Raw genomic sequence first — 16,818 nt, 5'->3', positions numbered from 1 at the left:
TGACACCTGCCACTCAGCCACCTCTAAACTCCTGTCGCTCTCTTCCTCCTTCGGCCTATCACAGTGATCTTCAGCTCCCACCCACAGAGATGGTCACACTCTGGATCTGATCTTTACCCGCTTTTGCTCCCTATCTAACCTTTCTAACTCGCCTCTCCCCCTATCCGACCACAACCTACTCACCTTCTCTTCACTGGTCTCTTCTGTAGCCCCCCTGGTCCACACACCAGCACACCCCCGCAGGAACCTTAAACATCTCGACTTTCACTTGCTTTCTGACTCTCTTCTCCCACTCTCTACCATCTGTTGCCTCCAAGACCCAGAAGCTGCTACCACCCTATATAACAACACAATAAGTACAGCTCTGGACACTGTTGCCGCCCTCACACATAACTAAATCCGGAAAATCAACAGACAACCCTGGCACACCAACCTGACCAAGAAACTCAGACAAGCTTCCAGGGCTGCTGAGCGGCGATGGAAAAAATCCCCTTCTATAGATCATTTCACTGCATACAAGCAATCCCTTCTCATATTCAAATCCTCACTCGCTGATGCAAAACAGGCCTACTTCTCATCTCTCATATCTTCCTTCTCACACAGCCCTAAACAACTTTTTAGCACTTTTAACTCCCTTCTCCGCCCCCCAGCGCCCCCACCCTCTCCTCTCTTCTCAGCTGAGGACTTTGCCAAATATTTCAAACAAAAGATAGTCCACATCAGAGAAATCTTTACTACACAGTCCCCACAGACCCTCTACACAACTGCTCGGTCCTCTCCCCCCAAAAACCCGCTTCTCCACCATTACAGAAAAAAAACTCTCCACTCTACTCTCCAGATCACATCTCTCCACCTGTGCACTTGACCCGATCCCATCCCACCTCATCCCTAACCTCGCCACAGTGTTTATCCCAGCCCTAACTCATCTCTTCAATCTTTTACTAAACTCTGGTGTCTTCCCCTCTGCTTTTAAACATGCTACCATTACACCCATCCTCAAAAAGCCTTCACTTGACCCATCTTCCTTGTCCAGTTATCGCCCCATATCACTTCTTTCGTATGCCTCAAAGCTACTTGAACAACATGTCCATTCAGAACTGTCCTCCCACCTCTCCTCCTGCTCCCTCTTTGACCGCCTACAATCCGGCTTCCGAACCCACCACTCGACCGAGACTGCCCTTACCAAAGTCACCAATGACCTACTGACAGCCAAAACCAAGAAACAATACTCTGTCCTCCTTCTCCTTGACCTGTCCTCTGCCTTCGACACTGTTGACCACTCCCTTCTGTTGCAAACTCTCTCATCTCTTGGCATCACTGACCTGGCTCTCTCCTGGATCACATCATACCTCACAGACCGGACGTTTAGCGTCTCCCACTCCCGCACCACCTCCTCGTCTCATGCCCTCTCTGTTGGTGTCCCGCAAGGCTCTGTCCTAGGACCCCTGCTCTTCTCAATCTACACTTTTGGCCTGGGACAGCTCATAGAGTCCCATGGCTTTCAGTATCACTCCTATGCTGATGACACACAAATCTACCTCTCTGGTCCAGACATCACCACCTTACTATCAAGAATCCCACAATGTCTATCTTCTATATCATCCTTCTTCGCCTCTCGCTTTCTTAAACTTAACATGGATAAGACAGAATTCATAATCTTTCCCCCATCTTGTTCAACCCCCCCAACAGACCTATCTATCACGATCAATGGCTGCACATTATCCCCAGTCAACAAAGCCCGCTGCCTTGGAGTGACCTTAGATTCTGCCCTTCCTTCCGACCGCACATCCAAGCCCTTTCCACCACCTGCCGCCTCCAACTCAAAAACATCTCCCGCATCCGTGCTTTCCTTAACTTCGAATCTGCGAAAATGCTCGTACATGCCCTCATTATCTCCCGCCTAGACTACTGCAACATTCTCCTCTGTGGCCTTCCATCTAGCACCCTCGCACCCCTCCAATCTATCCTCAACTCTGCTGCCCGACTAATCCACCTCTCACCTTATTACTCCTCTGCCTCTCCCCTCTGCCAATCCCTTCACTGGCTCCCCATTGCCCAACGAATCCACTTCAAAGTACTGACAAACACATACAAGGCCGTCCATAACCTGTCCCCTCCCTACATCTCTGAGCTACTTTCCCGATACATCCCCACACGCACTCTCCGATCCTCACAAGACCTCCTTCTCTCCTCTCTTCTTATCGCCTCTTCCCACAATCGACTCCAAGATTTCTCCCGTGCATCCCCCATACTCTGGAACTCGCTACCCCAACATATCAGACTCTCACCTACAGTGGAATCCTTCAAAAGAAACCTGAAAACCCACCTCTTCAGACAAGCCTACAACCAATGACCCTGCTGCCTCTATACCGCCATGACCAACTTAACCCGCACCTACTGTGTCCTTCTCCCATACCATGTAGATTGTAAGCACTCATGGGCAGGGCCCTCTCTCCTTCTGTACCAGTTTGTAACTCATCTTGTTTATGATTAGTGCAATTGTCTGTGTTATGAATGTGCACCGCTTATCATATGTACAGCGCTATGGAATGAACGGCGCTTAAATAATAAATAATAATGTATTTCTAGGCCTGTTTTATATTATGCTGTAATTTCCCTGTACACCAGCAGGTGGCAGCAATGTGTGATCAGGTCCATAGCCAGTTTAGTATTGCTAGACTGGAATAGTTCATGCCAGCTTTAGCCCCCCTCCTCTGTGAGCAGAAGTGGGCTGGTCCCATGTCCTGTCTCATGGGGAGCAGAAGGAAGTTTAGTCAGTCTAACAGCCACCCCGGCTTGGGGTAGGCTGTGTTAGTAGGAGCTCCCAGAACATAGGGATCCCAAGTCAGGACCCTGTCTCGGTTGAGACCAGATAACCTTCCCAGCCTGAGCCATCAGCCTCAGTTGGCTGACAAGAAAATCAGCCATCTCCAGCCTCCAGGAAGGAGCATTCCATGTGAGCCAAGCTGTGAGTACATATCCAGAGTCCAGGAGAAGCCAAATTCCTCCTCAGCTAGTCAGGACCATACAAAGCAGAAGATAAATACCTGCCAGATTCTCCAGGCACATAGTATAGAAGCAGAAGAGATATTGATCCCTGCCATACATTGCCCTTTACCTGCTGGGACCCAAGACTATTGCTGTAACTTGTACGGATTTAAAGCTGCCATTCAGTAAAGACAAGTTGGATTATATTGCCAGTCTGGATCTCATTTACTGCTACCAAAGTTCCTCAATTACTCCTATTAACAACACTAATTTTATTGCAAGTGAGCCAGGAGTCCAGCCGTACCAAGGTAGGAGACACCGTTGACACTATCACACAGAGACATTATCCCCCTCTGGCATTCCTCACCTGGTACGCGAGTTATAACATCTTAAAGGGCCCTGCTACAGTACCTGCGCAAGCTGCAATTGGCGTCACGAACAAACTATAAACTTATATACACATATCCTGACCCACTGCATCATTGGCCATTGTACCAGTGTCCTGCTCATTGCAGATCCCTCACTGCTTCTTGCTTGTGGGCCAATAAGAAGGCTGCAATATCTTTAACTATAGGAGTAGTGTTGATCGCGATTTTTTGTATCACGAGTTGTTATCACAAATTTTCCAATTGCCGATTTTCACAATCAAGAAAATAATGAATGGAGATCACGAATTCTCGAATTTGCGAATAATCGCCTAAATATTCACGAAATATCGCAAATTCGAATATTGCCCCTGCCGCTCATCACTGATTTTAGACGGAGATGTAGAGCAATAGTGTTTTCTAGGTGTAAGATGTAAGTCATACGAGGCTGTTGAGGCTTTCATTCCACACATTTATAAATTTGATTGGATCTGGAGCAGATAATTGTTTAATTGCCCTGAGATGAAAAGCATTTACTGCTCATCTCATGAAGACTCTTATCCCCTACATGCCAATGTACCTTAATTACAATTTAAATTACACCAATCATTCATTATAGGCTTACATAAACAATCATTGAATTTCCATGCATGGTTATCTGCTTCCAGTAGAATGTCAAGCTAAGCATAACTACGGCACACAACTACATGTTTTTCACATGTGTGTGATTCATGTCTAAAAAAAAAACAAATCTGCCGTGTTTAGGCTGGATTTAAATGAGGATAATACATAATAATTCAGAATAATAGATCTCTATGATGTTGAGAGTTCGGGTCAGTTAAACCCATGGTTGGGCCATAAAACATGTGAGAAATATTGACAGAAAATATAGGTAATGGGTGCGGACCCATTCATTTCTGTGCGCTGTCCATATCTGTTGCTCTGTGCCGTGGACCCGCAAAAAAAAATAGAACATGTCCTATTCTTGTCCGCAATTGCGGACAAGAATAGGCATTTTCTATGACAGCCGCGGCATGTGCGGTCGGCAAATTTCGGAACGCACATGGGCCGGTATCCGTGTTTTGCGGATCCGCAAAACACCACGTTTGTGTGAATGTAGCCTTATAATGTATATAATAATTTCCTTCTGCTTGGTGGGCTCCAGCTGCTAGGGTTCCCTCTAATTGCAAGAAATAAGTTGCCTTTTTATTGGCAGAAAATTGTTTTCCTTATTTTGGTAATGTCACCCTGGAACTAAGGGATGCAAATGAGCTCTTAACAATCACTGCCTCTAATGCCACCAGATGTAAGGCAGCTATCCTATAAGTCAATGTTCAGCTCTTTAAATAAGCCTTGAGACATGACTTGGATATTAAATAAGCCAGCACCTCAGCTGCAGACAGCTGTTTCGGGGTGATTGCCCCTCATCAGTGCAAAGCAGAGAGTACTGGCTTAACTGGGTGAGAGGCCTGTCAGGGTTAGGGGGGTACTATCTCTCCTTAGGGAGAGAGCGCCTTAATCAGCGTGAGGAGACTTAGGGTCCATTCACACGTCAGCAAAATGGGTCCGTATCCGTTCCGCAATTTTGCGGAACAGGTGCGGACACATTCATTTTCAATTGGCCGGAATGTGCTGTCCGCATCCGCATTTCCAGATCCGCACTTCCGTTCTGCGAAAAAATAGAACATCCTGATTGCTGCACCTAAGAAAAATATTAAGGGGCTTTCAGGGGTTAATATGATATTGACAAGTTCTTCAATAGGTTTGACTAGATACCCACCCCTCCCCTGACCCAATCCCCCATGCTGCTACAAGCCCCCCCCCCCATCTTCCCCCACCACTACCGTCACTGCCTGTTCACCTCTTAGCAACCTACCACCACTCTCCCCCTCTACACCAGAGGACTCCATGGTTGACCCCATTCCCCACATGCCCACCTTGTCCTTTACCACACTCCAGGTGAGGAAGGAACTACAGAAAATCAAGGTGCGTAAAGCTGCAGGACCAGACGGCATCAGCTCCAGGCTCCTGAAGTGCTTCTCAAACCAACGGTGTGGTATCATGGGTCACATGTTCAACATGAGCCTGAGGCTGGGGAAGGCCTGCTGTGTGGTACCAGTGTCAAAGACCTCACACCCGAAAGACCTCAGCAGCTACAGGCTGGTAGCACTGACCTCACATCTGATGAAGCCCCTCGAGAGGCTGGTTCTCAACCATATTCGCCCCCTGGTGAGGTCTTCATTGGATCCACTGCAGTTTGACTACCAGCCTGGTATCGGGGTGGATGATGCCATCATCTACCTCCTACACCGAGCTCTAACTCACCTGGAGAGGCCTGGAAGCACGGTGAGGATCCTGTTTTTTTACTTCTCCAGTGCTTTTAACACCATCCAACCTGGACTTCTGAGGGACAAGCTGGAGATGGTAGGAGTGGACCACCACATGTCACATTGGATACTTGACTACCTCCCAGAACGCCCACGGTTTGTTAAATCTCAGGGTTGTGTCTCTGACAAACTGATCTGCAGTACGGGGGCACCACAGGGAACGGTGCTTGCACCGTTCCTCTTCACCCTCTACACTGCAGACTTTTCCATCGACTCCCTAGGCTGCCAGCTACAGAAGTTGTCTGATGACTCTGCCATAGTCGGCCTTATCACAGGTGAGGACGACTCAGAGTACAGGGGACACAGGATTTTATGGACTGGTGTCAGCAGAACCAGCTCCAGATCAATGAGGGCAAAACCAAGGAGCTGGTGGTGGATTTCCGCAGACACAGGCCCTCTGCTTTTGTTCCAGTGAACATACAGGGAATGGACATTGAGGTGGTGGACTCTTAAAGGAACCTGGGTGTTCACCTGAACAACAAACTGGACTGGAGCCATAACACTGATGCTCTTTTCAAAAAGGGTCAGAGCAGACTCTATCTGTTGAGGAGACTGAGGTCCTTTGGAGTGCAGGGGACGCTCCTAAAGACCTTGTTTGACTCAGTGGTGGCATCAGCCATATTCTATGGTGTGGTTTGTTGGGGGAGCAGCTTATATGTGGCTGAGAGACAGAGATTAGATAAGATCATTGAGAAGGCCAGCTCTGTCCTAGGTTGTCCCCTTGATCCAGTGCAGGAGATGGGTGACAGAAGAATTCTAGCAAAATTAACATCATTGTTAGACAATGTCTCCCACCCCATGCACAAAGCTGTTGTGGAGCTGGAGAGCTCCTTCAGTGACAGACTGCTGCATCCTAGGTGCACAAAGGAACGTTATCGGAGGTCCTTCCTATCAGCAGCGGTTAGGATTTATAACCAACACTGTTCCCAGAAACCCAGTAGTGATTTTTTAAAGTAAAATTTGTTATGTTTTTCTTGTATTTTACTCTTTAATTTCTAATTACTCTTATTTTGCTCCTGTTGTGAATGTGATTGCTGCTGTTATGCCAATATTTCCCCACTGAGGGACAATAAAGGGATTTTCTTCCTATTCTTAAAAAAAAAATACTCACCTTTTCCATTTGAGCAGGAAGATTCCTCTGCGGACATCTTGATTGAAGATCCCGTGCATGAACTCCCACGCCATCACACCCAACAGCGTGGTGACATCATACGTCACTGCACACAAGATTTTGCATGGGACTATCAATCAAGATGGCCGCGGCAGTCTCTTCATGATGAGGTGAGTATGTGTTTGAGCTTTTTTAATGCCACTTCAAGGAGAATTGATACGTTACCACAAAGTACAAGGAAATTCGGCTTTGTAGCAAATCGAACTTGCCCTGAAATTTGGATCGAAGTCCACTTTGGATACTTCGATTCGCTCAACCCTAGTGGCCGGGACTATGGGAGAGTGAAGAGGCACATATGTGCAGCAGCTCCCATCCCGACCATCTCGTATCTGTGCTGCAGCGGTGGATATAAACCCTGGAAACAATATGTGTATAATACAATGGAAAAATTAATTAAGCTAGCAAAGGAAGCAATATGGACAATCACAATACACTAGTAAGTGCCTTGTATTAACTTTGTGAACATGATAAATGCCATTTGCTAAAGTGACACAACCCCTTTAATAGGGCACATAGAGAAGTGCTGTCTCCTGCCCCTCAGTTTACACAAGAACGTGGTGACGTGTACACACCCAAGTGGTCGCAAAGGCCAATAAATATATGGATTACATGTCATAAACGATGGCCAGTGATGGTCTACCTCCAGTTTTGCAAAGATAAAAACATGGCAAAGTGTAATATTTTTGCGTTGCGCTGTATTTTTTACCCATGGAATCTTCTTTAAGTATAGTGAAAATGTTTTTTGAAAAATTATAATCTAATAACTTAGTAATTTGCAGTTTTGGGCTTTCGACCATCTGTATCGCAATCAGCGTTGTAGTCCTGAATAATGAGTAGATGTGTGAATACAGCCATAGCTTTTCAACAAGTCATATATGCAAATACACCATTTGTAGTTTGCAACAGGCCACGCCGTACACGCCGTACAATGATCCTGGGTATGGTTCTGTTTCTTACCATGTATCCTGTCTATGGGGGCCAGTCTGCTCATTTGTAGTCATACTAGAGCTGATACATTAGAAGAGGTAAAATAAAGTGATAATGCGTTGATGTGAACATGTCAGGGATAAAATACCATCAAAGGCATCACTATTTGAAAGCTTCTGGGGAAAACATAAACTCATTATATGTGAATACCAATGCATTATTCATGACAGCTTGTGAGGCTGTAGGTATTGCAGCTCTTGGTAATTCTGTATGCTCTGAGGCTCAGCTGAGCCGACTGCACCGGTACATAGTGCAGCAGAGGGGAGAGGAATCATCACCATATGTTATGCATCTGATCTCCACAATCACTCAAGGCCTGCTGTAATCTTCTTAAGAATTGATGAGCCTGCAGTTAAAAGGATTTTGTAAATGGCCCTGAAATAAATCTTTCTAAAAATCTTCTCAACATGCACTCGAGTTCTAAAAGACTTAAAGGAGTTGTGAATATCAGAGATCGCCAGGGGTCTGACTCCCGGCACCCAATCGCTGATCAGCCGTTTAAAGGGTTAGCGGCGAGCGATGCTTTCTCTTTAAAATGACTTGCGCGCCATCACCTTTGAAGCAGAGGTACAGGGCAATTACAGCTGCTCGTCCTGTTCACTAGTGTTGAGCGCGAATATTCGAATTGCAATTTTTTCTCTCGAATATCGTAACTTCAAGATAGAATATAGTTCTATATATTTGTGAAATCGAATATTAGTTTTTTTTTTTCATCTGAAAATATGATTTCTCCCTGCTTCTTGCTTGTGGGTCAATAAGCCATTGGCTCACAAGCAACTTAAGCAGGGGGGAATCATGTTTTCATACGGAAAATAAAATGACCAATATTCAAAAAAACGAATACATAGCAATATAGTGAATATATTCGTTATTTAGAATTTTGGCATTATTTTTTTCCTATCTGTACAGTTGTTCGCATACTCCTCTCCGACAAGTGTCCCCGTCATCATGGGAACGCCTGTGGGTTAGAAAATACCGTCGGATCTGAGTTTTCCCTGAGATCGTGAAAGCTCAGATCCGATGGTATATTTTAACGCACAGGCGTTCCCATGGTTACGGGGACGCTTGTCGGGGAGCAGTATGCCAAAGTGGAATAAAAGTACACATAAATTACAGTCTATATGTGTTTTTATGAATATTCGTAATATTGCTCTAACTTCGTCTTTTAGAATATTCGGAATATTCTAAAAGATGAAGTTAGAGCAATATTACGAAAATTCGTAAAATACACATATAGACTGCAATTTAGCTAATATAGTGCTATAGTAATTTTTTTAATAGTGTATATATTTTCCAAAACTGAAGATCAGAAGAGGCAAAAAAAAGTTAGACTAAAAAAAAGATTATAACACTATATTAGCTAAATTACAGTCTATATGTGTATTTTACGAATATTCGTAATATTGCTCTAACTTAAATAGCGTAAAATACACATATTAGCCTAGCCATGGTCATAGGAACGTTGCCTTATACTGTCAAAAGAAAAATCGCAATACGCGAATAATTAAATCGTATATTATTCGCGATAAATAGAAAAATGACGAATATTCGATTTCGACGAATATAAGATGAATATTCAATCGAATATTCGCGAAATATTGCGAAATCGAATATGGCACCTCCCGCTCATCACTACCGTTCACTTGAACGGGACGGAGTAGTTGAAATTATACTGCACTGCATGGAGTTTTCAACCCTGGAAAGGATGTAGAAGGCATCGAAGTCAACTTCAGATTGCTCTGTTAAAATGTTTTTAAAGTTGTAGAATCGAAGCCCGAAGTTTTTCACCGAAGTCTCGCGAGACTTCATACTGAAGTAATTTTGCCACCACACAGCGCATACAGTTTAATGCTGTGCGGAGACACATTAGAATGAACTTGGGGAACTAATTGACTTCGGATCTTGCATCCGAAGCGCAATTTCCTCACCCCTACAGAGCGCTATACAAATGCGGGCGCATTATGCTGTACATGTACAATGCCGTACACAGGCATTATGCGTGAAAGGAAATCTGTCACATGGATTATCACTAATAAAGCAAAACTATTCCCATGTAGAACATAACACCTCCTTCCCTGATGTACTTTCCATTCGGCGTTTCTTGTTTTCTATCTTGTGAAAATCATCTTTGTATGATATGCAAATTAGGCAGTAAGGTGCCCAGAGGTACGTTATTTTCTTTCAACGCTGCCCAGGAACGCCCCCATCCAGTGCCTAGGCCAGCCCTCCAGCAGAGCCCAAGAATGCCTCTCCTGAGCTGAGACTCCACATCCCCATCAGCGCCGCTGCCGATCCATCCCCCGCTACGTCAATGACTCGAGGTAATGCCGTCCACACTTCCCTTCAGCTTCACAGAGAAATCTCGCGCAGGCGCATGCCCAGTGTCTCATTTGAGGCTGATGCCCTCAGCAGGACATGAAGCACACAGGCAGTCTTCGTTACTGTGCCTGCACGATATTTCTATGTGAATCTGAAGGCAAGTGTGGCCGGCGTTACCTCGCGTCAGTGACGTAGCGGGGGACGGGCGACATGGGCACTGATGGGGATTTGGAGTCTCGACCAAGGAGAGGCATGCTTGTGCTCTGCTGGTGGGTGGGCCTTAGCACTGGATGGGAGCATTCCTGGGCACCACTGAAAGAAGATAACGCCCCTCTGGGCACCTTACTGTTATGTTCTACATCGGAATACTTTTACTTTATTAGACATAATCCATGTGACAGATTTCCTGTAAGGGGTTAATACCAATAAAGTTATTTTTACAAGATGTGACAGTATAGATAGAGGATAAAAGCCATCAACATCTCTATATAGTCTAGCATTATCTTTCTGATCTCTACAAGCTTATAAAACAAGATTAGTGCATACTGTGTCCGTAGAGAATAACTTTTTCCAGAACTTCTTCTATTCTAAAAGACTTTTCTTATTTCCAAGCCTTTTTCATCTTCAGTGATATCACCATTTTATCAGGTCTTTTTGAGTATGTTCATCCTGTTTTTTTTTATATTATGTTTGTATTTTACTTAGAGTAAGTAACTGCAAGCTTCAGTAAAAGGCTTTCCAACTCTTTGTGATACCACTTACTGTGCACTTCAGGCACTCTGTCTAAAAGGAAGCAATCTTCTTTATATTTACGTATGGCAGCCAACAAATGCCCAGAAATATTATTCGATTGGTGACCTTTAAAAACTGTACATTTCATATAATGGGATCTGCACTTTATATGAACTGCTGGCTGGTGCTGAACTTTTCAGATACCTAAAATTCACAATGGGAAGGTGGTGGGGGGTAAAATGGTAAAAAAAAAAAACAGGAACTGAACAGAATCAGAATTCTTCACACAACATTCTTATTGGCGACAGTAATTACTATAATGATAGCTGTTGACTAAGTAGAAGATCCATTCTGGGAGGCACTAGGGGGGAGATTTATTAATCTATTTATTGCCAATAATACACCCCATTTGCGTCATATTTTAAGACTTTTTAAGCTTCTTTTCTACAGTGGCAAGAAAGGGACTGGGGCTTAGCAAGAGGGACAGAGTCTGTTGTGGTGCCCCAGATTTACTATATCTTAGCCCAGAAACTGGCGTAAGTTATAACTCAAGTCTACGCCAGCCCCTAGCTGGCGTAGATTTGAGTTTATGATGCACAGAGTGCCAGAGATGCACCTCGTTTTATGACTTTATCAAGAGTCTATAGGAAAATGGTGTTTTAATTAAGGAGATGAGAATGCCAGCGAGGGTTTCACAGTAACCCACTAGATTGTGTTTTACAAGGAAGACAGCTACCCTTCTTAAAGCTATCTACACTTTCAGACATTACTACTTTGTAAATCAGTAATAGCTGTGATGTTGGGTTTTATTTTGGGTCCATGAAATAGATAATTTATTGAATAGGCTATTATAGGGACTATTTATATGCTTTATATAAAGATATCAGATCCTCTGCAAACCTGCTCTTTTCTAGGGTACATAAATTTAGCATTTCTTCAGATGAGACGGGCTCTCTTGAGCTTTTTGATACACGTACTGTATCTCTTTTATGGACCGGTACCCTATACTTGACTTGCATACTTTATAAAGGGTTAAAATATGCATTCTTGTAAAGAAGTTATAACTTTCCTAATAAAAACAACCCCATCAAAGAGATAGCAAAAACATTAGGTGTGGCCAAAACAACTGTTTGGAACATTCCTAAAAAGAAGGAATGCACTGGTGAGCTCAGCAACACCAAAAGACCCGGAATACCAAGGGAAACAACTCTGGTGGATGACCGAAGAATTCTTTCCCTGGTGAAGAAAACACCCTTCATGACAGTTGGCCAGATCAAGAACACTCTCCGGGAGGTAGGTGTACGTGTGTCAAAGTCAACAATCAAGAGAAGACTTCACCAGAGTGAAGTCTTCTTGAACCACAGATTATAGTTTGCCAAATGACATCTAAAAAAGCCTTCACAGTTCTGGAACAACATCCTATGGACAGATGAGACCAAGATCAACTTGTACCAGAGTGATGGGAAGAGAAGAGTATGGAGAAGGAAAGGAACTGCTCATGATCCTAAGCATACCACCTCATCAGTGAAGCATGGTGATGGTAGTGTCATGGCGTGAGCATGTATGGCTGCCAATGGAACTGGTTCTTTTTTATTTATTGATGATGTGACTTCTAACAAAAGCAGCAGGATGAATTCTGAAGTGTTTTGGGCAATATTATCTGCTCATATTCAGCCAAATTCTTCAGAACTCATTGGACGGCGCTTCACAGTGCAGATGGACAATGACTCAAAGCATACTGCAAAAGCAACCAAAGAGTTTTTAAGGGAAAGAAGTGGAATGTTATGCAATGGCCAAGTCAATCACCTGACCTGAATCTGATTGAGCATGCATTTCACTTGCTGAAGACAAAACTGAAGGGAAAATGCCCCAAGAACAAGTAGGAACTGAAAACAGTTTCAGTAGAGGCCTGGCAGAGCATCACCAGGAATGAAACCCAGCGTCTAGTGATGTCAATGCGTTCCAAGCTGCAGGCTGTAATTGACTGCAAAGGATTTGCAACCAAGTATTAAAAAGTGAAAGTTTAATTTATGATTATTATTATGTCCCATTACTTTTGGTCCCTTAACAAGTAGGAGGCACATATGTAAACTGTTGTAATTCCTACACTGTTTACCTGATTTGGATGTAAATACCCTCAAATTAAAGCTGACAGTCTGCAGTTAAAGCACATCTTGTTCGTTTCATTTTGAATCCATTGTGGTGGTGTATAGAGCAAAAAATGTTAGAATTGTGTTGATGTCCCAATATTTATGGACCTGACTGTGTAAATATATATATATATATATATATATATAATATCTCTTTGCATTTTATTTTTAGGGGAAAGATTAAAAATTGCAAATTTTACATTATTTTGTGGAATTTATTTATGACGTTCACTGTGTGGCAAATATAACATAATTGTATTATGTGGGTCACTACAGTGATGATAATGCCACATTTCTGTATATTTTATTATTTTTTTCTTTCCTCCTAAGCTTTAGAGATATGGATTTGTATAAATTGAAAGCTGGTATTCCAAGCTTTCAGACAATACCAGAATGACAGCAATATGTTCAGTACAAGTAAAGATATCACTGATAGAAATCGGGATGCAGTGAATGCAGCTGAAAGTGAAAGTAAAAGCAGGTTTTATACCAGATTACTCATGACTCAGTTTCTGACAGTGATATCTTCTCTGTTGCAGCTAGACCAGTCAAATGTTACTAGCTGCTACCATTGAGGAGATAGCAGCATCTAAAGCATTCCTCCCCCCTACACTTTCTGCCCGAGCTCAGCTCTGGCAAACAGTTAAGTACTTTTCCACAGCCGAGCTGAACTAGAGCAAAACAGTTAGGTGATTAAAGGGAACCTGTCAGCAAGAAATACTGGCACACTTCCTAATTACAATTAATTCTGATTTAATCTGAAAGGCTGTGGTGCCTTATAGACAATATGGATTTAAGAAGAGACAGGCATGAGGAGAGGGGTCTGCCAGGGTCTGCTGTATGCTAGGGAGAGATCTGTCAATCAAACTGAGACAGGCAGGGAGAGGCCAGATGGGAGACGCCCGGTGGACACTCTGCCGATGACTGTCTATTTTCATAACAACACTGGCGGTTTCACAGTAAGATGCTGTTCATTGTAAACAGGGAGTTTGTCGGTATTTCGTGACACCAGTTAGAGCAGCATAAATCTGCTGAAAAGTGCTGTGTAACAAATACGTAAAAAACTGAGAGGTACTATACTCACAGTGACATCACACCAGAATTCAGCCACCTCTCCGATCCTCATTGAAGTGAGCAGCATCTCCCATACCTCCAGCTTGAACATGTTGCCAATAATGATTTCCATTGGAACTCCAACTTTTTTGCTGTCGTCAATAACCGTTCTATCACTATCACATTTTAAAGTCCGAAAATGGAATGTCACCTAATATAACAAGAAGAACACACTGTTAATATAGACTGTACAGTAGTAGTTAAAAAAAACAAAGCTTAAAAATAGTTTGCTTTAAAAAAATCTTTAATAAAAAGATGCAATTCAAGTTCTTTACACAACAACAAAACAGAACTGCCACCTTCAAAACTCACAAAAATCCAGAGAGTCCACTATATCCTCAAGCACATGTCCGGCCACTGGCCCACTACCACCTCCCATCAGAATTACAACAGACGTACACCATGATGAAGAAAACATCACTTTAAAACTACAGTTAAAGGGGTATTCCAGTTACAAAAAGCTATACTCTATCCACAGGATAGGGATACCTATTAGACTGGTGGGAGTCCTCTGCTGGGACCCCAGCTGATCATGATACCACTGTCGGCTATCTCAGGTGCTCCAACAGAAACAAATAGAGCGTCGACGTACATTCCGACCAACCACTCAGTCCATTTCACGGGGAGCTCCATGGGATTTGGGGGCCTCTGTTCTCGTGACCAGCGAGTGTCCCAGTGGTAGGACCCCCAACGATCTAATAGTTATCCCCTATCCTGTACATAATAATAATAATAATTTTATACGAGAATAATGCACTCTTATAGTGAGGTAGGATTGCCCATGTCATACATTTATTCCATTAATTACAATGGTGTGTACAGCCTGGATGTGTCACGACCATGGTCATGGTTGTGACTCCTGAACCCGCAAGCAGTTGCCTGCGGTCTGGTCTTGTTGTCAATCACAGGTGAGGGCTGAAGTATGTTGCCTCACGTGTGGTTGCCGTTGGCAACATGATGTATTTGGCAGTATAGCAGCCTGAGCTGTTGCTAGGCAGCTTGCTGTCAAGTGCATGCGGTTGCACCAGGCAACCTGTCTTTGTATGTGTGCACTTTGTCTGTTTGGTGTGCACGGGGTTTTGTGTGTGCACTTCCCCTTTAAGTGGCTTCACTACCCTGTCTGGTGTTGGAAGGGTTAATTCCCTTTCCAGTGTGTGTCTGTGTGGGTGTGGCTACTTGGGCTATTTAGCCTCGGCTGAGACCTGAAGCTGAGGGGTACTCCAGCCTTGTTATATGCTGGAGTCATCCTCCTTGTCTCTTATACCATTTTTCAGTGAGGGCTACCCTTGTGGTCATAAATTATTTATGTCATGATGTTAATTTTATGTTTGTGTGGTGTCTATCCGCACTGCAGCTATGGATATGGTTTCCTGTGTGTTTATGTGTGTATGCTGTGTCTTTTTTATGTTTGGTGTGGACATCAGCATTTGAACACGGGTTCCAGTCAGTGTGTCTGTGGCAGGTAGGTGTGGAAGTCATTTCACTCACCTGCCATATCCATGGGCTGTTTATGTTTCCCTTTCCTTGCAGCTTGGCCAGTTTAGACTTCTGTTCGTCCGTGTCTAGGAGGAACAGGTTGTCTTACCCTGCTCCTAGCTCAGGGATCTCTTGAGGGCTAGTAGGGACCCGAGGTTCCTGAGTAGGAGCCCTCCTACCATCTGGCTCATACAGTTAGGAGTCAGGGTCAGAGTTAGGGACGCTGTAGGAGGTGACCTGCTCCCTGATTCTGTTGTCCTGGCCTAGCAGCTTTCCTTATCCTTTAACATCGCACAGATGAGGGTTTTCCCCACTCTCATCCGTGACAGTATGACCACAAAGGCTCCTTACGTGGTGACCTTCGAAAGAGGGTGCAGCATGTGTCGCTATCTGCTGATGGGATGCATGCGCGTTCTCCGGAGGGAGAGCGTTATGGGGTTCACCGTTAACGGCACGGTTGGTGGCTTATTCCCCGCCACCATTTCTTCTGTGTCCGTGTTGGTGATCCCTTGTCCCTATCTCTGGTCGTCTGCTCGCAGCATTCCGTTGGTGTTCCGGCTGTGTGCTGGTTAGGAGTGGCTGTTGGCAACGACTGGAGTGGGAACGTGAGTTTGAGAGTGGGACGCAGTGTTCAGTGCGGTCTCTCCGGGCTGTTTGTTTGCTGGTCTCTGGTTCCTGTGTGTTGCTCCAGAGGCTGACAGCCAGTGCCCTGGTTCCTGTGTGTTGCTCCAGGGGCTGGCAGCAGTCCTGGGGAGACTCGCATGCACTGACGCTGATTCCCCTACTTTTTCCCTTCTCCCATCCCTGTTTTGAGTTCCTCAATAGTTTCCCTTTTTTTTTTGGTGGGGGGGGCTTTGAGGGGTGGGAGTGTCACGACCATTGTCATGGTTGTGACTCCTGGACACGCAGGCAGTTGCCTGCGGTCTGGTCTTGTTGTCAATCACAGGTGAGGGCTGAAGTATGTTGCCTCACGTGTGGTTGCTGTTGGCAACATGATGTATTTGGCAGTATAGCAGCCTGAGCTGTTGCTAGGCAGCTTGCTGTCAAGTGCATGCGGTTGCACCAGGCAACCTGTCTTTGTATGTGTGCACTTTGTCTGTTTGGTGTGCACGGGGTTTTGTGTGTGCACT

At 44.4% G+C, this 16,818-nt stretch overlaps 1 protein-coding gene across 2 annotated transcripts in view; it reads right to left on the bottom strand.

The window, feature by feature from the left end:
• Window positions 1–16,818, bottom strand: part of LOC122932871 (aryl-hydrocarbon-interacting protein-like 1) — a 117,938-nt gene that overhangs the window by 60,933 nt on the left and 40,187 nt on the right. Inside the window, exon 2 of one of the 2 annotated variants that reach the window (XM_044287520.1) lies at window positions 14,184–14,363. In XM_044287520.1, the coding sequence (XP_044143455.1) occupies window positions 14,184–14,363 (180 nt within the window). The remainder of the gene's footprint in view (window positions 1–14,183; window positions 14,364–16,818) is intronic. The other variant, XM_044287521.1, reaches the window with a different exon arrangement.

The sequence above is a fragment of the Bufo gargarizans genome, chromosome 3 (assembly GCF_014858855.1).
Source record: "Bufo gargarizans isolate SCDJY-AF-19 chromosome 3, ASM1485885v1, whole genome shotgun sequence".
Lineage (NCBI taxonomy): Eukaryota > Metazoa > Chordata > Amphibia > Anura > Bufonidae > Bufo > Bufo gargarizans.
Note: the sequence above shows the minus strand (reverse complement) of the source record. Positions and strands in the feature narration are given on the sequence as shown.